We start from the raw sequence: 27299 nt of genomic DNA, 5'->3' as shown, positions 1-27299 counted from the left end.
GCGAGCATCTGTTGTTGTTGATGAAGAAACTCCCACATTTGGCCAGTGAGAACCCCTTCAGGGCAACTTCTATGTCTTTGACATGTTCCCATCATTCTTGGAGCCCTTTCTTACTTTCTGACCCAATGAGATGTTCCAGGCTCATTTTCTACTTTTGCTGTCCCAGCCCTGGAATCAGTCTTTTCTCTCAGGAGTTCTGGTTCCTTTCAGTGAAGAACAATATTTGGAAGACAACCCAATGTTAGTTGTGTTCACTGCTATTGGGATGTCACTGTTCCCAGGACCTCTCAGTGAAAAAGCTAAGGGACGTGTGTGGGGGTGAGGATATGTAGGCAGATACACACATACATTTACATATGCATGAAACACATTTTTCATCTGTCGTTCCGGGTCAGTCTGTCTACATGGAAAGCCCTGATTTCACAGTGATACTGCCAATTCCAGTCCAATACCACAGGGCCAAGTCTAGCTCTCGCCCGTTCTGGTGGTGGTGCCCTTCCCCCACAGTGGGAAACCCCACGTGGGCTCCACGCCCGCACTGCCAGCGCCCCTGCACGACTCCCTCTCCACCTGCCTTGGTCTCCCACGCCCCTCTCTGAACAGTTTCTTCCCCGAGTAGTCGTACAGTTTTACATGCCTACCAACTGTGTATTTAGGTTCCAGTCGCTCCTCGTTTTCGCCCACATCTGGTGTTTTACCTGTTCAGGTGCGTGTGCTGCGGCACCTTATTGTGGTTTAGCTCACATTTCCCTGATCTCACGGGGATGAACACTGTAGGTTTGGCCCATTTAAGCATCTTCCTTATGAAGTGCCCGTTCACATCTTTGGCCCTTTGCTTTTAATTGAATTCCTTGTCTTTTTGTTAGGGAGTTGTAGAAGGTTTTTCATATGTTCCAGATAAGAGGTTCTTGTCAGATACGTGTTTCCAAGTATTTTCTCCAATCTTGCCTGTTTATTTTCTTGATGGGATCAAGTCGAGGAACTTCCCTTCTCTCCCCTATTTTCCGAGGGTGCTACCTACCATGAATGGTTGTTGAATGTTGTCAAATGTTTTTTTGCACATATGGAAATAATCATACGGCTTTTCTCTCTTATTTTGTTAATATGATGAATTTCATTGTTCTATTTTTTGAATGTTAAACCACCTTGAATGACTTTGATAAGTCCTGCTCGATCAGATGTTACCCTTTTAATCTATCGCTGGTTATGATTGACAAATATTTTGTTAAGAATTTTTTCTTTTTTTTTTTTTTTTTTTTTTTTTTTTAAAGATTTTATTGGGGGAAGGGGAACAGGACTTTATTGGGGAGCAATGGTCAAATTGTTGTCCTTTCAGTCTTAGTTGTGGAGGGTTCTGTTCAGCTTCAAGTTGTTGTTCTTTGAGTCTTAGTTGTGGAGGGCGCAGCTCAGCTCCAGGTCCAGTTGCCGTTGCTAGTTGCAGGGGGCACAGCCCACCATCCCTTGCGGGAGTCGAACCGGCAACCTTGTGGTTGAGAGGACAGGCTCCAACCAACTGAGCCATTCGGGAGCTCAGCGGCAGCTCAGCTCAAGGTGCCATGTTCAATTTTAGTTGCAGGGGGCGCTGCCCACCATCCCTTGCGGGACTCGAGGAATTGAACTGGCAACCTTGTGGTTGAGAGCCCGCGCTCCAACCAACAACTGAGCCATCCGGGAGGCAGCTCAGCTCAAGGTGCCGTGTTCAATCTTAGTTGCAGGGGGCAGAGCCCACCATCCCTTGCGGGACTCGAGGAATTGAACTGGCAACCTTGTGGTTGAGAGCCCACTGGCCCATGTGGGAATCGAACCGGCAGCCTTCGGAGTTAGGAGCACGGAGCTCTAACCGCTTGAGCCACCGGGCCGGCCCCAAGAATTTTTTTGGGTCTGTCTTTATCAAGATAATTTTGTGATTTTCTTTCTTTTTAGAAAATCTTAGTCTAATTTTGGTATCAGCATTATGCTGCCTTCGTAAAATGAGTTGAACATTGTTCCCCCTGCTCTATTTTCTGAATGAGTTTGCGTAAGATTGGTGTTTGCTAGTTTGTTTTCTTAAATGTTTGATGGAATTCACCAGTGAAGCCATCCGGGCCTGGAGTACTTGACAATTAACTCAACTTCTTTAATAGATTTAGGGCTATTCAGATTTTCTTTTTATTTTGAGTCTGTTTTGCTAAGTGGTATGTTTCAAGGAATAGGTCCAGTTCTTGTAAGTTGTCGGATGTATTGGATAAAGTTGTTTATAATACTGCCCTCTTTTCCTTTTATAGTCTTTGAGATCTAGTGTGATAGGTCCTCTTTAATTTCTGTAATTGGAAATTTGTGCCTTGTCTTTTTTTTTTTTGCTCCCGTCTCTTCATCCGTCTAGCTAGGACTTCATAAAAAAATTTAAAGACATTTTCATTAAAATACAGCTAACATACAATATTATATTAGTTTCAGGTGTACAGCATACTTACTCAACAGCACCCACCTAGCACTACACAGTGTTAGCACCACATTTTATTCCCTGTGCTAAAGAAGTGATCACCGTAAGCCCAGCAACCATCTGACACTGTACCACGCTGTCACAATGTTATTGATCTTTTCTCCCCTCTTTAAATTTTTCTATTAGAGTTGACATTCAGTATTATTTTATATTAGTTTTAAGTGTAAAGCATAGTGGTTAGACATTTATATAATTTAGGAAGTGATCCCCTATTACTACCTGGCACTGTACATTGTTATGACCATGTTATTGATTATATTCCCTATACTTTACATCCCCATGACTGTTTTGTAACTACCAATTTGTATTTCTTAATCCCTTCACCCTTTTCACCCTGCCCCCAACCCCCTTCCCATCCATCACCCTGGTAGATCTGGTACCTATCTGGCACCATACCTAGTTATTACAATATTGTTGACTATATTCCTTATGCTATACCCTACCTATATATTCCTGTATGCTATACCATGACTAGTGTATGACACCCAGTTTGTTCTTCTTTATCCCTTCCCCTGTCACCCATCCTTAACCCCTCTCCCATCTTAAAGAAGTCCCTCTAAGAGTCCTTGTAATACTCCTTGGTGATGAACTCCTTCAGGTTTTCCTTGTCTGGGAAGCTCCTTGTCTGTCCTTCAATTCTAAATGACAGTCTTGCTGGGTAGAGCAATCTTGGTTGTATTTCGTTGCCTTTCATCACTTGGAATATTCCCTGCCACTACCTTCTGGCCTGCAAAGTTTCTGTTGGGAAATCAGCTGACAGTCGTATGGGGCTCCCTTGTAGGTAACTAACTGCTCTTGCTGCTTTTAAGATTGTCTTTGTATTTAACCTTCGGCATTTTACTTATGATGTGTCTTGGTGTGGGCCTCTTTGGGTTCATCTTGTTTGGGACTCTCTGCGCTTCCTGGGCTTGTATGTCCATTTCCTTCACCAGGTTAGGATAGTTTTCTGTCATTATTTCTTCAAATCGGTTTTCAATTCCTTGTTCTCTCTTCTCCTTCTGTTACTCCTATAAAAAAAAAAAAATGTTGGTACCTTTGATATTGTCCCAGAGGCCCCTTAAATTCTCCTCAATTTTTTGGATTCAGTTTTCTTTTTGTTCTGGTTGGGTGTTTTCTGCTACCTTATCTTCTGCATCGCTGGTTGGATCCTCTGCTCCATCTAATCTACTGTTGATTCCCTGTAATCTATTCTTCATTTCTGTTATGGTATCCTTTATTTCTGACTGGTTCCTTTTCCTATTTTCCATCTCCATTTTCATGCTTCCTGTCTCTCTGTTGAAGTTCTCCCTGAGGTCATTGAGCATCCTTATAACCAGTGTTTGGAACTCTGTGTCTGAGAGATTGCTTATCTCCATTTCGCTTAGTTCTTTTTCTGGAGCTTTGTTCTTCTGTTCTTTTACTTGGGACATGTTTCTTTGTCTTCCCATTTTGACGGCCTCCCTGTGTTTGTTTCTATATATTAGGTAGGGCTGCTCTGTCTTCCGGTCTTAGCAGAGTGGCCTTATGTAGTAGGTGTGCTGTGGGCTCCACGTACCGTGACGTAGTTCCACTTGTTCATTTTCACTTTTGTTGCTGTTGGTTTTGGTGTCAAATCCAAAACTCACCACCAAGACTGATGTCAATGAGCTTAACCATCGCTCACGTTGTTTTCTAGGGATCTTATGGTTTCAAGTCTTAGATTCAAGTCTTTAATCCATTTTGAGTGAGTTTTTGTGTATGGTGTAAGATAGTGGTCAAGTTTCATTCTTTTGCATGCAGTGGTCCAGGTTTCCCAACACCATTTATTGAAGAGACTGTCTTTTACCCCACTGTATAATCTTGGCTCCTGTACCGTAAATTAATTGGCCCTTCTGCGTGGATTTTTTTCTGGGCTCTTTGTTCTTTTCCATTGATCTATGTGTCTATTTTTATGACAGTACCATGCTGTTTTCATTAATATACCTTTGTAATACCATTTGAAATTAGGGAGCATGATGCCTCTAACTTTGCTTTTTGTTTATATTGTTTTGGTTCTTTGGGGTGTTTTGTGGTTCAGTACAAATATTAGGATTGTTTGTTCTATTTCTGTGAAAAACGACGTTGAAATTTTGATGGGGATTCCATGGGATCTGTAGGTTGCTTTGGGTGGTGGGTGTGGCCATTTAAACCATGGGTTCTTCCTGTCCATGGGCACGGAGTGTCTTTCCATTTACTTGTCTTCAATTGCTTTCATCTTTCAGTTTTCAAAGTACAGGTCTTTCACCTCTGGTCAAACTTACTCCTAGATATTTTATTCTTTTGAAGCAATAATACATTGGATTGTTCTGATAGTTCATTGTTAGTGTATAGAAATGCAGCAGATTTCTGTATATTGATTTTGTATCCTGCAAATTTACTGAATTCATTTATTAGATCTAATAGTTTTTTGGTGGAGTCTTTCAGATTTTCTGTATATAATATGTCATCTGCAAATAGAGACTGTTTTATTTTTTTCTTTCCAATTCATATGCTTCCCCCCCCCCCCTTTTTCTTGTGTGATTGCTCTGTTTAGGACTTCCATGCTATGTGGCATAAAAGTGGCAAGAGTATGTATCCTTGTCTTGTTCTGATCTTAGAGGAAAAGCTTTCAGTATGAGTGTGATGTCAGCTGTGGACTGTTCACATGTGGCCTTTATTTTGTTGATGTACGTTCCCTCTATACCCATTTTGTTGACTCGATGCATTCTTTATCCTTTTTGCAGTCAATCTTACGGTTGTGAGATTCATCCATTTTAATGCAAGTAGCACTTTTTTCATTTGTGTTTCATTGATGTTATATAAATAATCACATCACCCATTTTCCTCTTAATGGATGTCTGTTTAGGTAGTCTTTAATTTCTGCTATGACAAATAATGTTGCTATAAAGATTCTTACGTCTCCTTGTGTGTCAGTGGTTCCCTAGAGAAGTATGACTGAGAGTGGCCTTGCTTAGTTATAGGATAATGCGCAGCTGTACCAGAAAGTGACCAATTGTTTTCCAGAGTGTTAGTTATACTTACCAACAGTTTATACTAAAAGTTACCTTTTCTCCTCTCCTCTCCGAACTTGGGTGTTTTCAGTTTTTTCAAGTTTTGCAGTTACGGAGATAGAGATAATGGTGATGGTTGTACAACAAGGGGAACAGAAAATGCCACAGAACTACACCTAACAAGGAGTAACTGGTAAATTTTATGTAATGTGTATTTTACTACAATTTTTAAAAAAGTTTTGATAGTCTGATGGACGTAAAATCTCACTTTTTACTTTTTCCTGCTTACTAGTGAGGTATGTTTTCATATGCTACATGTGCATTCATGGAGTTTTCCCCTCTGAATTTCTTGTTTACATATATATTTTTTCCAATTTTGCTATTGAACTGTTTGTCTTTCTCTTATCAATTCTTGGAAGTTCTTTTACATATTGAGGATACTAATCTTTTATTGGTTATGTGTATTATATTACAGATTTTCACAGGTTACAGCTGTCTTCCATTTCTGTAATGATATCTTAATAAGTAGAAACTTTTAATTTTAATGTAGTCAAAGTATTTGGTTTCCTTTTGTATATACTTTTTGTGTCTAGTTTAAGGAATCTCTGCTAAGACGGACCTAGCAATATTCACCTGTAAAGTTTTGGTTTTCCCATTTTGGTTTATAATCTACTTGATTTGATTGTCATGTTTCGTGTTAAGTAGGTATTCATTTTTTTTCTCAGATGGGTAATCATTTAATACACATTCCCTTTCTCCCCACTGATCGGCAGTGTCAACTCTTATATATCAAGTTTACATATACACACAAACCTGTTTCTGGACTCTCTTTTCTGTCCTATTGGTCAATTGTGTATCACTGTACTACATGTAACGCTTTATAATGAAGTTACCTGGTTGGGCTTGGCTCTCTGCCCTTCTCTGCAGTTTTAGAATTAGTTGGTCAAGCTCCACAGTTGGATAAAAACCTATGTAAAATTTTCTGCATAATAGAAAGCATTTAAAGCACAAGTTACTTAGGTATTGCACACTTCCGGACAGCATGCAGTGGTACTTCTCCTTAGTGCTTTAAACCTGCAGTGTGAATGAACCAACGAGAAAATTTGCTAGGAGATACATGAGGAGTGCAAATAATTCTGCCCCAGTAACTAAGGCCCTTTAAAAACCATAATTTACTGATGGAAGACTTGCGCGGGCGCGGTTTGGTGGTGAGTGTGGGAGCCGTGCTGCAGTTCACCAGTGAGTCTGGGTGCGTGGGGGGGAACTGGTAAAGGAGCTCACACCCTGGCCCCCAGAGTTGACGGGCAGTTTTCTCTTCCTGGCTCCTGGGCCTCCAGAAATCCATTCTGGGACTCCTTGTCCAGAGCCTTCAGTGAAGGAAGGAAGTTTTTAAAACCCTCAATGTGGCCCTCTTTCTGTGGATACTTGCGGTCGTACAATGTGGACATGTCATCCTGTCAGGCGAACAGCTGAGGTTCAGCTGCTGAGTGGATGGGACAGTCTCTCAAATTCATGAACACCTTAAATGTGCACTCTTGCAGATTCATTATAGTCTTTTGTATCTGATAGTGACTCCTGGGTTAAAGTACAATTTGTAATAAATATTCAGATAGCAAAAATTCTTCAAGTGCAGAACATTGGGTGTGCAGATTAATTTAGGGAGAATAGACATCTTTGTAATACATAGTTTTCTATGACCACAGTGTTACTTTTCCATTTATTTAGATGGTTGTATAATTTCTTTATAAAGTATATAGATGAATAGGAATCCAATAGATATTTATGTGTTGCTCTTACTAATTTTTCTTGGGTGTTGTACACACAGTCATGTCTTCTGGGAAAATGTAATTTTAATTTTCTTACTGTGTCAGCTGTAGCTCCCTGGACATTGTTAAATAGATAAACATCCTTATCCCTATTTTCAAGGAAATCCTCGTCGTGTTTCTCCACTAGATACGATGTTTGCTGTCTGTTTTTGGTAGGTATCCTTTAGCAGATTAAAGAAATTCCCTACAATAGTGACTGGTTAAAAATGGTTAAGAGTTCAGACTTTCTAGCCAGATTGCCTGAATCCAGCCCTTCGTGTTACCAGCTGCCTAACTGTGTGACCTGGGACAAGTCACTTACCTTCTTTGTGCCACCGTGTTCTCAGCTGTATGATGGTGATGATAATAGTCTCCCCTTCATCTGGTAGTTGTAGAGATGTCATGAGTCAGCATATGTAACACACTTAAAGCCGTGCCCAGCATAGAGTCTAAGTGCTGTCGTGTTAGCTACTTTGACAGTTGCTTTCACAAATCCTCGTTTGCTAAGGGATGTTTTTCTTCAGGAATCAGGAACAGATATTGTTGAGTTCTTATTTCCGTAACTGATGTCTGATTGTGTCACTGGATTTTGTTAGCCCGTTAATTGATATTTGGCCTTGGCTGGTGGTGGTTCACTGCTTATATGTTTTTCCGGATTGCCTTTTGGAACCTCTGTGGACAATGTTACCTTCCTAATCACATACACATATAATGAGCATATTGCAGTCACTAAGGAGTTGCCCAGAAAACGTGTTTTTACATTTACTACATCTTCTTCGTGGAAGTAGATTACTTTGTCTATATTTTGGTATTTTACTAACAGGTTAGTGGTCCATTTATAATTCTGAGAGTAAGTGAATAGTTTACTAGTTGAAGAAGCAGTTTGGGGAGAATTTACCAAGACAAGAAGTTGTGTTTCTGGGGTTTTCTTTTGATAACTCACTGAAGCCAGAATGTCTGTGTGGGAACAGACTTTCCGGAGTTTTTGTATACAGCTGGGACTGGATTTATGGACTGCTTTTCTGACTCACTAAAAAGCTGTAGGTTGACAACCACTCTCGTACTGCATTACCCAGCTTGGCTTTTAACTCCCAGAGAACTGTGCTCCCAAATTGATGCTTTATTCCTCTGGGCTTGGTATGGAAGCAGTAAACTGTCCTGAAATATTCATGTGTGAGTGCATTTAGCTGAAAGCAGCTGATGTTCTGTTCCCAAGAGGACAGAGAGAGGCGCTGTGCAGACCTGTAGTCCAGAAAACAGCCTAAATGTGCTTCTTAAGGGTGATTACACGGCCTGCCTGCTCACAGCCCCCAGCGAAGCCTGGAATGACAGAGGGAAGTTACATGGTTTATAAACTGGGGTTTGGATATCTCAATTGGTTGTGCAGTCGTTAAACACTAGTTTGCTAAAAATTAGTTTTAATTGGATCTTTGAGTTCTGATTTGATCTTTGATTCATTTTCTTGGCTAATTTTTATCAGACTGATTTCTCTAAACATTTATTTCAGAGGTCTAAATGGAATGTAGTCCAGAGGACTCTATTGGTGAAATTTTTCCTACATTACCATTTTTTATATATAAAGTTACAAAATTTAAGCTTTGGAGAGACTACTCAATTCTTTTAATATATATTGTGACTTTACAAGCATGCCACTGATGTGATGTATTGACATGTCTGTGTTATAGATAGTCTAACAGCAGGCATGAAAATCAAGAAGGGTACATAGAAAATCTTGGTTGAGCTCTCCTGGTGTGGTCACCTGAATAAAAGTATTTTAAATTTGCATTCTTTATTCTAACTGTATTTTTGGTTCTTTCATTTAAAAGCTAGCTTACTTTCTCATAGCTTCAGACGTGCTAAACATGCACAGGAATGGCTGACAACAAGACCTTGCACAGAAGAAGAGGTCTGTCACTGGAGAGGTGCTTGCTCAGCATGTGGAATTCCCTCCTTTTGCTCCCTCTAGGGGCCAAGACACGAGTGCTAGCTTCTTGCACAAAAGAACATTTTTATCACTTCGAGTGCATTCTTGTCACTTTACAAGGTGCTTCAAGGGGTCGCTCTGTAACTTGGGCTGAACTTCACAACTTTGTTAGGCTTTCTTATTTTTTGGTAAACTTTATTTTACAATGTTTTTTATTTTTCAATTACAGTTGACATTAAACTTTATATGTTAGAACAGTTTTAGATTTACAGAAAAATTGCAAAGAGAGTACAGAGAATTCCCACAAATCCTAGAATTAAGTTTTTTTGAAGATGGAGAATTGTGTGAAGGTTTGTGTCGGTGATAACTGGCTAATGACTTTTTTTTATTGGGATAACATCTAACAAAATTTGCCATTTTAACCATTTTTAAGTGTACAATTCGGTGGTATTAACAACATTCACATTGTTGTGCAGCCATCACCACCATCTATACCCCAAATTCTTCATCACCTCAAACAGAAAATCCAGACCCATCAGGCACTAGCGCCCCATCCCTCCCAGCCCAGCCCCTGGTTGCACTTGATCTGCTTTCTGTGTCTGCGATTCTGCATAGGCTAGGTGTTTCATACAAGTGGAATCATACAATATTGTATACAGTATTTGTGACCATCTTATTGCAAGTGAGCATGTTTTCAGATTTCATCCGTGTTGTAGCACGTGTAAGAACTTCCTTTCTATGGCTGAAAAATGTCCCACTACTATTCCCTAAGCATGTTGTTTATCCATGTAACTGTGGGAAGACACTGGTGGTTTTGTTTTCTCCTTTTGACCACTGTGAGTGATGCTGCTGTGAATATTCACATACGAGTATCTGTTTGAGTCCCCATTTCCAGTTCTTCCAGGGCTGCACCTAGGAGTGGCATTGCTGGGTCACACCGTGACTCTATGCTTAACTCTTTGAGGAGCCTCCACGCTCTTTCCTCTGGTTACTGTGTAGCTTTCCTGAGCTGCTTGGCTTAGACGTTATCACAGTAATTTCAGACTAAACATCCAGAAAGGCTGTGCATAAGCAGGGGCCAACGTCGTCTTTGTAATTTTGGGAAAGAGGCAGCTTGGAAGTCATGTTCTAGTGGCACCTATTCCTGGGGCCTTGGTTTTTGTCACTGATAAAATTGCAAGTAGTCAAATATTAAAAATTTTACTGTCAAAAATATTCTCTTATGAAAAGCTTATCGCAGGTCCTATGCATCCTATGTAATCAGAGCCTATCATCAAAAGAAACAGTACTAAAAGGTCAAAAGCTGAAATTTCACCTTTTCTGGCTTACATTTAAACTTTTGAATTGCAAGTCACAATACAGTTAATGTCCTTTTTTTTTTTTAAGATTTTTATTGGGGAAGGGGAACAAGACTTTATTGGGGAACAGTGTGTACTTCCAGGACTTTCTCCAAGTCAAGTTGTTGTCCTTTCAATCTTAGCTGTGGAGGGCGCAGCTCAGCAACAGGTCCAGTGGCCGTTGTTAGTTGCAGGGGACGCAGCCCTTGTGGGAGTCAAACTGGCAACCTTGTGGTTGAGAGGACGCAGTGCAACCCACTGAGCCATCCGGGAGCTCAGCAGCAGCAGCTCAAGGTGCCGTGTTCAATCTTAGTTGCAGGGGGTGGAGCCCACCATCCCTTGAGGGAGTCGAGGAGTCAAACCGGCAACCTTGTGGTTGAGAGCCTGCACTCCAACCAATGGAGCCATCTGGCACTGGCCCATGTGGGAATCGAACCGGCAGCCTTTGGCGTTAGGAGCATGGAGCTCCAACCGCCTGAGCCACCGGGCCAGCCCAATGTCCTTGTTTTTTAAAAAAACATCTTTTTAATTCTGAATTTGAGCAGCTGGGTTCTTACATTACCTTCTGAACAAAACCAGTGAAGTAACTACACGATGAAACGTGTGCTGGTGGTAACACATTGCCATCTGCTCTGGGTCACTTGTGACTTCAGGGAAAGCATGTTACCAGCACTGCCACCACATGGAGCTGTTGTGGAGTAGTAGAAGAGGTACTGGATCTAAGTCCAGAAGAGTCGGGTTAAGAAGCCTGCCTTTTACTGGGTGTGTGTAACCTGGGACCACGCACCACGCCTGCCTCAGCCGGTGTGTTCTCTTCTGTAAATTGGGAACAGTTTCCACTCCTCAGAGTCATGGTCGAAGCTGAGACTGTGTGTTAAGTACTGCCTGGTTGTTGGCATATCAGACCGTTCCTGCGACCGCGATGCTTGGTGCTGTCTTGGATCCTGATCAAACCAGAGCTACCCCAGTAGAGGAGCGTTGTCTGCTGGCTGGAACATACTTTCCGCTTCAGACGGAGGGTGTGGGTCAAGTCCATTCATGAAAACTCAGTTGAGCCATAGTCCTGCCTGAGCATTTCGTGATGCAGTCAGGAAGCTGTTGGAGAGAAGAGCCGCAGATCACTGCACTCTGCGTTTGGGACCTCTTCCAAAAAGAGAAGAGACTCAAACACATTTTGGCAAACAAAAGAAATATTTGGCCTTTTCAATGAGCAGCAGGACTAAATATAGCAGGATTGATGCACAGGAGCCTTGTAGAAAGTAGAAAATGTAGTTTGCTTAATCGGCTTCTCAGAAAGACGCTCGTTTGCTGTGATAAATTTCATGTAGGGCCTAAGCTGGCATTTGCCGTGTGTGTGTGTGTGTGTGTGTGTGTGTGTGTGTAACAGATGCTGTGTAAGTGAAGACCGTTGAGAGAGTTGCCGTTCCGTAGAACTGGGCCCGCCTGAGGCGGTGACGGGTCGTGTTTTGAGAAGGTAACGTTAGATCTCTGAACTCGAGTTGGAAATGCTTACGTGATGTCTTTTTAACTTTTTGCCTTTTATGAAATGTAGTTTCCTATGTTCCTTCCCCAACTGTATCTAGAAAGGGAGACTATTGGTAGCAAAGAGATTTTAAATCTGTTTTTAAAGAGATGAAGCAGTATTGGCCTGGCTGTTCTGCTCCGAAAGCTCCAGGTATACCGATCTGCTCACATTCACATTTCATGTAAACAAACAGTAAATGTGCAGAGCTCTCCTTTCTACTTTGTTTACAGTGAAGCAGGTCTGAACTGTCTGCAGGCGGAATTCTGTCCCTGCTGCAGAAAAAAGTCATATACTCGTGTAAGTTTAATTCGCTATGTTTTTTATCTGACCAGTTTGATATGTCTTGGTACCTGTATCTGGGATGTATCCCTGTATGAAGATCGTTTTGGAATCGTATAAAGAAATTCACTCAATGTCCTCAGCCAGCCAGCATTGTGTAGGAAGGAAGCTGGGCAGCAGCATCCTGCCGTATAGCATAGGAAATGCACAAACAAAACTGAGGTGTCAGTGAGAAGAAGCTTTCCCAATACGTGATCCAGGAGAGCGGTGACCATCTTGGTTCCACAGGTCGGTCCGTTAGATTTCTGTCTGAGGATTAAGATTTCATTCCAGTCACCTTTCTGTTCCTCAGACGTGCAGGGCTGTCTGTTGTAAGGCAGGACCAAGAAAACCTACTTTTCAAAGCTTGGTTAGTCCAAAGGACTGAGGGAGCAGGAACCGGCAGGACAGGCCACACACGTGGGCTCCTGTTTGGCAGACGGTAGAGATGACGTCGTCCCTCATCTGCCTCCTGCCCCTGCAGGCCCTCATGCTGCTCAGTGGCAGGGGCTGTCACACGTGAGTGTCCCCTGTGCTGGATGACAGGTGCGACCTGTGCTATAAGACCATGAGCTTCCTGAAGACACAGGACAAAGGATTAGAGTACCTGTCAGGTCCAACAGTAGTGTCAGCAACCGGAAAATCACAGTTAGCCCGGCCCTCTCAAACTCTCCTGTCACGTCATACTCACAGAATGACAGTGTCCCACCACGGGGGCTCTGGCTGCCGTGCACTTCTGCCATGCCTTACGCTCTCCTGTGTGACTAGGAAAGGTGCCCCTTTCTCAGGTGACTTGACTGCCATCTGTTGGAAAATTGTAGTAATGAAAATACAGATCTGTAATGACTGTTAGGTGAATGATGCTGCCCTCCAGACTCGTTCAGTACACAGCCTACTCAGCGGTATATGGCAGCTCTGAGACCCCCCACGGAGCCCACCGGGACACCCCACGGCTGAGAGAGTCAGTGTTTGAGCAAACCAAAGTCAGGAGCGGCGGTGCCGGGGTCCTGGGAAAGCAGAGTCCACCCTAACCAACGACCGAGGCCCATGAGCATGGAAGTAGGGATCTGACATCCCCGGAGGCGCCGAGAGCTTACAGAGCTGCCTGTCAGCAGCTGAGCTGGATTTAAACCCAGGCAGTGTGATCCCGGTGCCTGTAGCTTCTGCCTCGGCCCTCATTCTCTGGACGAGTCTGTTGCTGCAATCTTCCTCGGGTTTCGGTAAAAGAAGAGGGATTGCAGCTCTTTTCTGTATTTCAGAATAACCTTAGTCCTCTTACCGCCACTGCCTTCCCCTGTTCCCAGCCCGCAGCTGAGTAGGTGGCCTCGTCTCGCAGGCCTCTGGGCCCCGCCCTTTCTCAGGCTGCTCGGGTTTTTCCTCCTTTCCTCTGTGTGTGCTGGGCCTCTTCTTTGTTTCATCCCTCCTGTTTTTGTCCCCTCTAGAGGCCTCTCAACGTCTCTCCAGTATCTCCTCACTGTCTGAGTGGCAGGGCACTGTCTCAGGGCAGGGCTCACCTCGTTGTGGTGTGCAACAGGGTCTGGGCTGCTCCATACCTTCGCACCTGGGCAGTTTTGCACACTGATTTTTCTCACAGAAGTGCAGAAATGCTTTCTGAACTGCGAGGAAGCACCCTAACTGTTAGCCTAACTGCCTGTTCTTTAAAAAGAGGGAGAAATCCCCAATTCCTGCCTGAGAGCTGTCAGATCTCAGAAAGCAGCCGGAGTCCAGGCCTCATCCTTGGCTGCTGTTGCAATGCGTCCGTGTTTAGTCAGAACTGCATTCGACAGACAGTAAGGAAGGTCCTGCTGGGCGTGCACTCCTTTTGCACTGTTTACACCGATCCCGGAGCCACCTGTCTTGCTGTGCTTTGGCCCAGAATGTGTTGTTTCCTCGGCGACATTGTGGTTAAAGTCAACGGTTCCATCTCTCCGGGAGTTTAGAGTGAATTTCATTAATATTGTATTTCTGTAGATGTTTGCTGCCAGAGTGAATCAACAGTTTTTATGAGCATTCTCCGATGCAGGTGAGAGGCTTTTAAGGCTTGTTGAATTTTAATGTAGATATGTGTGAGCAGGACTCGATACAGAACGATTGATCCTTTCCAGCGCTTGCTTTGAGAATATGCTAAAGAGTAACCCCGTCTGTCTGTCTCAGTAACTCGCATTACAGATCTTTACATTAGAACTTGTTGGCCTGGTTTTCCGGAATATGAGATTTCGTAAGTCTGTTTGGATGAACAATTTAATGAATGTCCTTTTATGAAAGAAATGCTGCTCAGAATCAACTGAAATGGTGTTAAAATTAGCAATTGCCATTACCTGCAAGTCTTTAACAGAAAATAATAGTGCTTTTTCAAAGAAACGAAGCTTGTTTATCACTCATGTGAAAGCCCTTGTCTGATGAGACAGTACAGTGACAGGGCCTTGTGGCACCGTGCAGCTGTGTGTGTGCCATAGGTGACACCACTCACTTCCTACCGTGCACCCCCAACCTTAAGACACAGTCACTTCTGGCCACATTGCTCTGACGTATCTTAGGGCTTTTGGTGATAAGTGTGGAGAAAAGCAGCCCAGCTCCTTTTCACCTTGGGGACCAGGTTGTTTCCTCTTCCAGGGCACCCAGTGGTGTCTTGCTGCTCCAGAAGCAGTTGGACACTCTGTGGCTGTGGAGATAAGGCCCGGGGTGGCCCGTCATGTGTTGGATAGAGGGATTGCCTATCCTCGTGGATCCCGGCTCTGGCTGCACTTTTGGGAGTCCTGGGGGGGCCCTGTATAAAGCTCCAGTGCTGGGGCTATCCCGTCTCTGTTGCCACTTGAGGAAACAGAGAGGGGCGCTCACACTTGGGTGTTGTGAACATTACAGCGTTAGGTGGCTAGGCCGTCTGCCCAGGTCCGGTGCAGATGGTCTGATTTTGGACTTGGAGCAGTGCCGGAAACCAGGATGCTGGCCACTGCCGTTGACTTTGAAGGCTCTGCCCTGTAATGAGATCGAGTTGTTCACATTGAGGAGACACTTCGCAGCCCGTGTGATGGTTTGGTTATTGGGAGGAGCACTCACTGCCCAGCCAGGGCCTGCGGCACAGGCAATGTGTGGGAAACGCAGTTAGCTGCTTTTGGTGCACCCCCTAGACAGAGTGGAGCTGCCACGCTCATTTATGAAATCGGTTTTCCGTGCGTTTTCATTGTCAAACACGCAGACTTGAAAATTCACAGGTCCACAGACAGAGCGCAGCCGCCGGTCCTCGTTCCCTTTGCAGTTGGGGGAGGGGTAGAAAGAGGTGCAGACATGATGGGCAGCGTCTGTTAGAAACCCCAGGGGGCCTCCAGTGCTGGAAACACAGAGTAAGAGCCTGGGTCCTCAGAAGTTTATCTTTCATGGAGGGAGAGTTTGTGTGTGGGCGTGTATGTGTGTTTAGAACCTCTTGAGAAGAATTTGTATTTTTGCCTTTTCTAAATAGGAAGTTCAGTAAATATATCCTGACTACCATTCTGGCAAACATCCTTGTAGGAGAAGGCCAGCAACTCAGTGAAAACATGCGTGAATATGTGTGAGTCTGTGTTTATACGTCACAGTACCACATGAGGGTTTTGTGGGTGGGCGTGTACACAGACGGGAAGTGCTGCCTCACCAGAGACTGAGAGCCTAAGAGACGCCTAGGATGGGACGTGCGCAGCATGGTGGTTGGCACGTAGTGACGCTCAGCAGTTCACTGTCCGTCTCCCGATCACACCACGTTCTCCGCTAGCGGCGCACAGAGGGAGAGGCCGGATTCACGTAGTACCTCTTGCATCTGTTTCATTAAATGACCTTGTGCCAAAGTCTGGAAACACTCTGGAAGGCGTTATAATACAAAGCCATATTAACGATACGGTCTCTTTTGTTTCAGGAACTTTACATTGCTGTTGGAATATCTGGGGCCATCCAGCATTTAGCCGGAATGAAAGACAGCAAGGTAAACTGCACAGTAAGGACGGTGCCAAGAGGAGAACTTGCGGTGTCAGATGTTGGGTCTCACTGTGCGTCTCCGCAGAGTTACTGTGGTCGAAACATTCACATGCACACAGGTCTGGGAGCTGAAAGAAGTGCGTGTGTCCACTGTCTGGACGTGTAGCGTTGGCCATTGGTCACAGAGGCAGGGCCTGCCCCGGACAGAGGGCTGGCCCCGAGTCACATGCTGTGTGCACCTGGATTCTTTGTCGGGCTGAGGCAGGTGTTGGGTGATGCTCTCTGAGATCCCTCCGCTCTGGCAATCCGTAGGCAGAAAATGGGGGGTGAGAGCAGCTCGATGAGGTTCTGGCCGTCTAACTAGTGTACAAGGTCCTGATCCCCGGCTCTTGTCTGCTTTGCCCTGGTCCCCAACAGTCCCTCCCACCCTCACACGTCTTCTTGGGTTGTCACTGAACTGAGACTGGCTGGCAGGTATTGGGTGGCAGTGTCTTAATACCTCAGTGATTTTCAAAAATGCAGTATATGGTGGCAATACTTGCTTTTAACTTGCTGCTTGGACTGTATCTGGAAGTCCTGTGTAATGACGGTGAACATATATTTCAGAATATGGCACGTTAATTTATGCATGACAGTGTGCAGTTTGAATTATGAAGTTAGTCTGTCATGAAGTCAGAGATGTTTCTGACACCCCTGCTTTTATGTGGATGGAAGGTCGATGGGACTTTTAGCAGGTTTAACTTCTAACTTGAAAAAAATGCATATGCACTACCTACCTCCTTGTAACCTCAATTAATTGGCCCCAAACCAGTTAGATTTCACAGTTGGATGGCAGGTTTCTTTCCTGAGTTCCGAGAACCACAGTGCCAGTAGGGAAAAGGTTACTGCTGCATTAAGGAAGAAATACCACTCCAACACCAGCAACCTTAAAAAATAGTTTCAGCCAGCCCAGTTCAGACATACGTAGCGTTCTGCTTCTCTGAAATAAAAGATCCTGTGTGCTGAGAAGATCCTGGTGCAAATGCTCATTCCAAGCCAACAGGGCTGAGCGGAGGAGAAACAGACTAGATGGTAGACGCCAAAGCAGAAAGGGAGCAGATGAAGTGAGGGGCCCGGTGTTGGGAACACGCCATAGGATTAAACTGGAGCCATGACTTGTCCACCGGTCAGCACATGTCTGAGCACACGGGGGAAATGCTTAAATGAAAAAGACGGAGCCCCTGTCATCACTGTGTCGTGTGGGAGCACAGCGCGGTGTGCTTGTGGTATTGGTGAAGCTCTTCAGCGGGATTGTAGACTGCTCAGTTTAAATCTGATAGTTGCATTGCCTACAAGCTCCCCTTTTCATTAGCACCGCGGTACAGTCAAAGGAATGTGGCATCCACTTGTTCTGTCAAATGAGTCAGTGGAATGAAAGCACTTTTTGAACGATGTTCACATGAATATGGTTGAGTACAGGCTGTGCCTTCCTAGCCCTGTAGGGAAGAAGACAGGACTTGATGGGGACGTGAGGAGAGCTCCAGGGTGCAGGCAGGGTTTAGCGTAGTTATTTACAGTCCATGATTCAGGAATGTTCTCGAGGAATCTGGAAAACTGTACCCAGCTCAAGTCGTTTTTCCGAAACACTTTAGTGGTTCCTTGCCCACAGTGGTGTGCTGTTTTTTTTAAAGTAACTGTCATATAGTGAGATGAAAAGCTTTCCGATGATTAAACTGTAAGATGTTTAGGTGGCCTCCAGGAAAATCATTACTCGTTGCTAATTAAATAAGTCTGCTAGTAGTAGCTGTGAAACATGCTACATGTACCTGGAAGGCAGACACCTCCATGTACATCCATGCCTGGAATCAGAGTGTTCGTCCTGTGACTTTGGGTTGGAGGCTCAGATGGAAACCGTGGTTCCAGTTCTCTGAGCACACGTCTCTCAGTGTGTATGTGGCCTGTTCCCCTGGATGCGTGGTTCCCTGGGCTACATTGCTCCCGTCTCAGGTTTCCTGGAAGGTTATGCCCATCGTTTGTGAGGGTCTCCTCAGGGCCCCTCTAGGGAAGCACACATGTCGGGTGGCCTATATTTTAAGTCAGACGGTATCAAAATTCTTTTAAAATGTGTTCCAGCTGTTTTCATGAGATAGAGTGATAGGCAGCTAGAAATCTAATGGTGCTTCTAGAAATCTGAATTTTTATAATGTACAATCTGTAGAAATGACGCCACGTTAGAGTGCAAACCCTATTTTTACTTTAATGGCAGTGGTGTTAGAAGCCATCTGTTGGGAATACCAAATTATTTGTGATGCAGACATCTATCTCTTGTTAACAAAAGAATAATTGGCAAGCACAGCACCTGGTTGAGGGACAATTTTTCCTTAATCTGTTAGTACTCTGTTGTCATAACCTTTCCCATTAAAAAAAATGTTCTGGAGACCGGAACTTTTGGTAGTTTTTGTAGGGGATGTAGTAATTGTTTTATTACATTTATTTTCTGCATACATAATGACAAACTTTTCTGTTTTCAAGTTTTCCTTTACTAACAGGCTGACTAGATCTTTGACTTTTACATTCTCACATTAGACCCTGGATAATAAATTTCAAATACGAAAGGGAATGCATCAGCATATAGAGGGTAAATTGTTTGAACTTCAAATGCTATAAATCAGGATACGGATTTGTTACTTCTTTTTTTATGTTGAAATCTAACATTTATAATCACAAGTTTAAATTTATATGTTAATAGGAAATAGAAAATATTAATCATTTTATAAGTGAAGTAAGCTTAGAATCAACTCTAATAAATATCTCATGATGATTGCTAAAGTAGAATTCTAACTGTCTTATCAAACAAAGCACACCAAATATGAAATATGTTACTTCATTTTATTCAGTATATCTGAAATTTTTTGATGACCTGTAAAACTTTCCGATCATATTTTGTCTGTTTGGTTTAAGTCAGATTACGGAGGTATAATTTACATATAGTAAAATTCAATTTGTTTAGTATATTCCACTGAGTTATAAAAACTTTTTTTCTCACAAAACGTAACATAAAATTTACCATCTTAACCATTTTTAAACATATAATTGAAAATTGTGTACACACTGTCAGTGGTATTAAGCATATTCATAATATACAACCGTCACCACCTCTTAACTCTCTTCATCTTATACAACTGAAACTCTATACCCATTAACCACTAACTCCCCATCCCGCTGGCAGCCACCAGTCTGCCTCCTGTCTCCACGATTTTGTCTACTCCTGAGCACCTGGGATAAGTGGAACCATTTTTCAGCGTCTGTCTTGTGACTGGCCGATGTCACTGAGCGTCACGTCCTCCAGGTCCATCCGCGCTGCAGCACGTGTCAGGATGTCCTTCCTTTTTAGGGCTGAATAGTACTGCGTTGTCCACGCAGCCCACACCCTGTTCATCCGCTCGTCTGCGGAAGGACTCGTGGGTGGGCTGCTTCCATATCTTAGCTGTTGTGAAGAACGCTGCTGTGACGTGGCTGTGCAAGTGTGTCTTCGAGACCCAGCTTTCAGATCTCGTGTGTGTCTCCCCAGAAGCGGGATTGCTGGATCATATAGTCATTCTGTCATTAACATTTTGCGGAACTGCTGTGCTATTCTCAGTGGCTACACCGTTTTATAGTCCCACCAGCCAGCCACAGGCTTCCAGTTGTTCCGCATCCTCACCAACTCTTGTCCCTGATACCTGCCATCCCGGTGGCCGTGCGGTGGCATCTCACTGTGGCTTTCACTTGTGTTTCCTAATGACTAGTGATGCTGAGCATCTTATGTGCTTGTTGGCCATTCCTGGATCTTTGGAGAAGTGGCCGTTTGAGTCATTTGCCCAATTTTAAATCTGGTTGGTTGGTTTTTTGGTTGTTGAGTCTTAGGAGGTTTTTTAAAATTATATTCCGTTTGTTAATTCTTTAGTATATACATGATTTGCAAATATTTTTTGAGTTGCTCTTTTACTCGTTTGATAGTGTCTTGTCCATAAAAATTTTAATTTCCGTGAAGTTCAATTTGTCTAGTTTTTCTTTTATTGCCTGGACCTTGATGTCATGTTTGAGAAGTCATTGGCAGAACCTGTGTCATGCGGCTTTTGCCCTGTGTTTTCATCTAAGAGTTTTATAGTTTGAGGTCTTATGTTTAAATCTTTGAATTAATTTTTATATATGGTGTGAGGTGAGGATCCAACTTCATTCTTTTATATGTGGATGTCCAGTTTTGCCAGCAAATACCATTTGCTGAAAAGGCTGTTCTTTCCTCGTTGAATGGTCTTGATTCCCTTGTCAAAAATCATTTGACCGTACTGTGAGGATTTATTTCTGGATTTTGTTCTTGTTGATTTGATGGTTGTAAGCTGCCTCTGTGTCAAGCATTAATCAGAGTTGTGAGGTTAATGTCTTCTCTGGACTTTCCCTGGGCCTGCACCTTTCCCTGGGTGTGTGCGGTCACTTTGTAATTGCCCACATATGCAGTTGCTTTTGAATTTCCTCATGTGGCTCCCTATTGTTTTTGATAAAGGCCTAACTCTGTTTGTATTTCACAGACAATTGTGGCGATTAACAAAGACCCAGAAGCTCCGATTTTTCAAGTGGCTGATTACGGAATAGTTGCAGATTTGTTCAAGGTAAGCTGGCCTGGAGAGTAGCTGTTATGTAGCTCATCACCTGAGAATGTCGTGGTGGTCAGGGCGGAAGCCCTTCCAGGGAGACAGCGAGTGTCTGCATGTATCTGCGTGCGCGTTTGTTAATACAGCCACAGCAGTTTGCACGAGTGAAAATGAAGTTTCCTATTGCACACATGATGTTTATATAGAGCCTGTGGCTTTCCCTTTGAGGAGTCCACACTGTCTAAAACACCCACACTGCTCGTGGCATCTCACATGCTGACTCAGTCACGACGTGAAGTGACTCCACATTCATGTTCAGCAGGTACCTTAAGGACCTTCACACCAGGTCCCCTCCTTCGGGGACTTGCCAGTGATGCTGTAGCTTTTCCAGGGCAGACTGGCCACTTGGGTCCCCCTTAAGTGACTCCACAAGGCACCGTGCTGGCCGTGTTCGAGAGCTCGAGCCTTCGTTACTTGACAGGTGTCGGGAGAACACTGCCCCCCCCCCCCCCCCCCCCCGCCAGCCCTCACATGCCTCACTTTTCTCAGTGTTGTTTCCCTGATGCTGCCACCTGCGTGTTTGTCCTCCACGTGAAAGAAATTACTTCGGTGCTAGTGATGAGCAGCTGATTCTCCCGGGTTGTGTTTAAAGGCCAGTGTTGGGGCACAGCATGGCCTCTTTCTGTCCCCAGGGCTGCCTGTGAGCTTGTAGGTCACCTTGTGCAGAAATCTGGGAATTGAGGCTCCAGAAGCAGCATCCAGCCCTGGGGGAAGTGGGCTTGCCTCAGCATGGAGGCAGCTGCGGTGGGCCTGGGTGCAGCCTGGGGACAGCCATGGTGGCCCCCGGCAGAGGGCTGGCTTGCTCCTGTGGCTGTGGCTGCACTGTGTGCCCTGAGGTACTGACTCAGGAGTGAGGGCAGAGACCAGAGTGCGGCGTCCTTCCCCCCCAGAAGCCCCCTCCCCAAGGAGCTTGTATCGTGCTTTGGGAAGAAGGCAGCCCCTCTTCAGTGACCTTGGAGTCCTGTTCCCTGGCTCCGCTGTGGAAGACGAAACACTGAGCTATCCAAGTAGCAGGAAAGGTAGTGTGAAGCAGGGAAACTTTCTGCATTTGTGTGTGAGGATGATTGTGTTCAAATAGCAGGCATTTAGTTCCGGTGAGATAAACAGTACGGGCCTGACCACTTACCAGTGAAATGAAATACTTTCTGAACCCTAACCACATTCCGGGTGGACATGTTTGCAAACAGACATCTACTGGAGTCGCCTTTTATTTTTCCTCAAGAGAATATTTTAATAAGCTCAGAAGGAATTTTGGTTATTTGAAGGTGTTTTTTCAGTCTGCATGTGAAGTGTGTGTTGTAGTTCATAGGCAGGGTCACGGGGTGAAAGGATGAGTGTCTGACAGTTGGCCACCCGTGATGTCTGTGCACAGCTGCCTTGGGGCAGGAGCGTCATCGATGGGGTGACGTCACCTGCACTGAGCCTCTTGTGTGAAAGCATGAAGGGCAGCCCCCAGGTTTGCAGAGAGAGGAGGGAGGTGCATTCTGGGAAAAATCTAGTTACAGATTGTGAAAATACTAAAAATACTAAAGTCGCGGCGTCCCTTTGTTACTACAAGAGTAACACAAGTGAGGTGCATTCGTTGAATTTATCTGTGTACCCAAGAGAGGTGATTTGGGGAAATGGCTCAGCAGGTCATTGTCACCGCTACGCCAGGCACCCGAGTCTGCCCTTTATCTCATCCCTTGGCCGTTCCCGCTCTCCAGCTGCTACGGCTGGTGGTTCGGCACCATTGTACCGCAGATGTGGTGCAGTGACAAGGACCGCAGCTGTGATGGATTCCAGAAGCCTGGACGTTGGCCATCAGTAGTCAGCCTGTTGTTTTCTCAGCTGAAATCAGAACGAGGGCAACACAGGTGACAGAAGAGTGGGCATGTAGATTAGTGAATGTGCTCATCTTGGGACCACCCTCTGACTTCTTAAATTAAATACGTAAAGGCATATCAACATTCAAAATAAAACTACATAGATTAGGAATGAAAGTGAATTCGCTTTGCCTAATTTAGATCAAGATCTTAAAGAAAATATAAGTTAAGTAATAGCTGTGTGCAAAGGACTTTTTTAGAGTAAAGTTTGTGTAAAAATTTTAAATGTCAAACTGCATCACCCATAACAAGTATACATAGCTGTTAGCCTAATAATTCTCTAAGGGCTATTAGGGCCACCAAATTTTATGGCTGGAGTGAAAAACTGCACACATAATATTTTATTTTCTTGTATTTGTTTCACTTCAGCCTTCAACAGTCAGGAGTTAGGACAGGTTTTCTTTTTTTTCGTTTCACAAATCACATGGCACAGGAATTAGGAGCTTCGTTTCAGAGTCTGCGTTGGCCGTGTAGTAGTCATCTTGCCAACTTATGTAATCCCTCTGAATGTAAGCTTCCTCCTAAATAACACAAATATGACGCTACCCACTTTACAAGGTTGTAACGAAGATTAAATGAGATTATACCACACCTGGTATAGTCGCCGTTACGTGTCAGCCCACCTGTTTCCTCCCATACAGGTGTGTACTAGGTGCTCAAGATTGATAAGTATGATTGACCCTGGAATAACACTGTTTTGAACTATGTGGGTCCACTTTTACGTGGATTTTTTTTGTTTTGCCATCAATACTGCAAATGTATTTTCCTTATGATTTTCTTAATGACATTTCCTTTTTTCTAGCTTATTGTATTACAAGAATAATACACTATATAATACATGTAACATCGAAAATATGTGTCAATTGACTGTTACGGGTAAGGCTAGAGGTCAACAGTAGTTCTGGGGGAGTCAAAAATTATGCATGAATTTTAACTGTAGTGCAGGGGTCGGTGCCCCTGAACCCTGTGCTGTTCAAGGGTCAACTGTATTATAATTGGAGTTAAACAGCACATAGGGCACCACCTGACTGGTTATGGTGTTTTAAAGAAATACAATACCTTTATTGAGATACCATTCAGATACCACAAAATTCGCCCTTATAAAGTGTACAGTCATTCGTTCTTAGTATATTCACCGAGCTGTGCAGCCCTCACTGCTTCTGATCCCAGAACATTGTTATCACACCTGCGGGCAAGGAAGTGCGTCCCATGAGCGGTCACTCCCATTCCGAGCTCTGCCCAGCCCCTGGAAACAGCTCATCTACTTTGTATCTCTGTAGATTGGCCAACCCCGGACCTTTCCTATACACACAATCATGCACTGTCTGGTCTGTGGTGGCCGCCCAGCCCGGTAGGACAGCCCCGTCCGTGCTGTAGCCCGTATCGTCTCTCTGTTCCTTGTCACTACTGAAGATCATCCATTGTCGGACAGGCCACGTTCTGTTTTCCCGTTCTTCAGTCAGTCGCCTTTCTGGTTGTGCAGACATGTTTTCGTCTCGTCCGTGTCTCTCTAGGAATGGAATTGCTGGGTCACTTGATGACTCTGTTTAACCTTTTGAAGAAGTGCCAGACTGTTCCCAAAGTGGCTGCCTGGTTCACGTCCCCCGTGTGAGCGCCCAGTTGCCCCAGGCCCACTAGCCCTTCGTACTGTCTGTTTCTTCTTGGATGCAGCCATCGTAGGGAACAAGTGACACGGCACCGTAGTTGGGGTGCGCTTCTCCCTCCTGACTGCTGATGCTGAGCGTATTTCGTGTGTATATTGGCCGTTCCTGTGGAGAAATATTTATCTGGGTCCTTTGCCCATGTTTTCAATTGAATTGTCTTTTTCTTGTTGAACTAGAGGAGTTCATATATTCTGGATACTAAACCATTATCAGATACATGGTTTTCAAATATTTTCTCCCATTTTATAGATTGTCTCTTCACTTTCTCGGTAATGTCCTTTGATGCACAACATCTTTAAATCTTGACGAAGTCCAATGTATCTGTTTTTTTGTTGTCGTTTAGGGTTTTGGTGTCATACCAAATCCATTGACACATCCAAGGTCCTGAGATTTACTCCTGGGATTTCTTCTAAGAGTTTTACAGCTTTAGCTCTCCAGGGTCATTGATCATCTTGCATTAATTTTTGTAGGTGGTGTGAGGTGAGGGTCCCACTTCACTCTTTTGGGAGTGGATGCCCCGTTCTCCCAGCGCCGTCTCTGCTGGAGAGACCATTCTATTCCCATTGCTGGGACATGGCCCACCACGTGTCCTCCTACACCGTTTTCTGATCAGGTAGCTCTGTGTGCTCTCCCCACATAGGGGGTCGTCAGCTTCAGGGCAGCAGCGAGGCCTGAAGTCTGTGTCCCCCACACTGCCCACCCTGAGGAGGTACCGAGGAAGCCAGCGAAACAGTGGTGTCATGTTTCTCATCAGTAGACCGTCTTAGTTTAAATGTACTTGTCCTCAGTCGATTGTACTGAGTTGGGAGCTGCTGTGCAGTGTCTGAAATAGAATAAAAGTAAGAGTCCAGCTCTCAGTGTGCTCAGGCCATGGGACGCTCCGCAAACCCAAGGTGCTGTCTCCTTTTCCCGAACTCAGGCCTCGTGTGGTGCCCCGGAAGTCTGAGGCTCGTGTGATAACAGAGGACTTAGGGGACGGAGAGGGAGAGCCCCTTCAGTCCTCTTTTGGGGAGGATGTCAGGGGGATAATCTGAATGCTTTTAAAAACTGTGTGTTCTGATAATGCAAATTAGTGTCTCATTTCAACAAAGTTGGGCTGTAGCCAGGTTCTCAGAAGTACGTTGGTCCCATGTGAGCCTCATTTAGCATGTCATCTGTGTGACTGGCATGAGCTCGTGGCCCATGCCCCTAGGGACACTGGGAGGAGTGGTGCAACCCCTAACGCCCTGAGCTGATGCTTGCTGGCCCCGTGGTAAACATGGGCCTGTAACTGGCTGCCTCCGGAAGAGACAGCATGTCGACAAACTCCCTCATAAATTGCGTACAAAGACATTATTTCCACCTAATGGAAAGGTGACCCTTACGAAATGGAGAGGCCCCATTTTTAAGTGGCGGTTTCAGCTGGCATCCTTGTGCGCTGGAAGCCTGGGTGATTGATTTTTTACACAGGTAGCTTGGCGGTTGCTCCTGTGGACTCTGTGACGGCCCCCTGCAGTCCCCACGTGGAGCTGGCCTCCACTGCCAGGCTGTCACAGGGTGGCTCCACACCGACAGCTCCGCCGGCAGCCACGAACCTCCGTGACTGAGGTTTCCTAGTGAGCCCATCGTAACATGAGCGGCCCCTCGCCCCTCGCTGTGTCTGCTGGGCAGCTGCTGCATTAGCAGAGGCCCTGATTTAATAGGGCGATGACCTTCAATGTTCAACATGCAGCTCTTTCATGACAGTGTGGCAGGAACAGTGAGAATTAACCGGGAGAAAACAGGTGCGGGGAGGCTGACTGAGCCATGACAGACAGGCGACCTGGCGTGGCCCGTACAGGGACGGCGGGCACACAGGGGACTCGGGCGTACTTGGTACAGACCGGACACATTGGATGTCCTGTTTCTGTGGAGCCTTTCTGAGCTTGCAGTTGTGTCCACAAGACTCCTGGGCCATGGGTGAGCTCGGTGTGTCCATAGAGGTCTCCCACGCGTGGGCAGGGAGGTTGCAGAACAGGCCACTCCTCGGTGGGTCACGGGTGCATGTTTTCTTTGGCCCCCGAGGACTTTTGAAGGAGTGGTGAGTACATGGCGGTGAAGACTCAAGTAGGTGAATCACTTTGTTTTGTTTTGTTTTGCAGGTAGTTCCTGAAATGACTGAGCTATTGAAGAAAAAATGAGTCATGATCATGTTTTAAGGAAAAATCATGTCTGAGAATTCAGCTGGAATCATAAACGTTCATGGCTATTAGAACAATCACAGACACCGTGGAGAGTTGTATTTCATAATTTGAGGAAAAATTCTAAGAGATGCCAGAATGTGTTTTTATGGGGCTATCATGTTTCTTTTTAATTATTTGTGGTTCCATACTATTATTTTTTTTGAAATTTACGAATAGAATTGCCATATGACCCAGCAATCCCTCTTCTGGGTATCTACCCAAAAAATCTGAAAACATTTAGAGATAAAGACACGTGTGCTCCAATGTTCATTGCAGCTTTGTTTACGGTGGCCAAGACATGGAAACAACCAAAATGCCTTCGATAGATGAATGGATAAAGAAGTTGTGGTATATATACACAATGGAGTACTATTCGGCAGTAAGAAAAGATGATATAGGAACATTTGTGACAACATGGATGGATCTTGAGAGAGTAATGCTGAGCGAAACAAGTCAGACAGAAAAAGCAGAGAACCATGTGATTTCACTGATATGTGGTATATAAACCAAAAACAACAAAAGAACAAGATAAACAAATGAGAAACAGAAACTCATAGACACAGACAATAGTTTAGT

General features: G+C 44.5%; 1 protein-coding gene across 1 annotated transcript in view; it reads left to right on the top strand.

The window, feature by feature from the left end:
- Positions 1 to 26857, top strand: part of ETFA (electron transfer flavoprotein subunit alpha) — a 50435-nt gene extending 23578 nt beyond the window's left edge. Inside the window, exons 10-12 of the mRNA XM_088789421.1 lie at positions 16265 to 16330; positions 20871 to 20951; positions 26643 to 26857. Coding sequence (XP_088645547.1) covers positions 16265 to 16330; positions 20871 to 20951; positions 26643 to 26681 — 186 coding nt within the window. The 3' untranslated portion in view covers positions 26682 to 26857. The remainder of the gene's footprint in view (positions 1 to 16264; positions 16331 to 20870; positions 20952 to 26642) is intronic.
- Positions 26858 to 27299: the final 442 nt, after the last annotated feature.

This window comes from Rhinolophus sinicus, chromosome 13 (assembly GCF_057876585.1).
Source record: "Rhinolophus sinicus isolate RSI-liver-muscle chromosome 13, RSI-T2T, whole genome shotgun sequence".
Taxonomy (NCBI): domain Eukaryota; kingdom Metazoa; phylum Chordata; class Mammalia; order Chiroptera; family Rhinolophidae; genus Rhinolophus; species Rhinolophus sinicus.
This window is presented reverse-complemented; position numbering and strand designations above follow the sequence as displayed.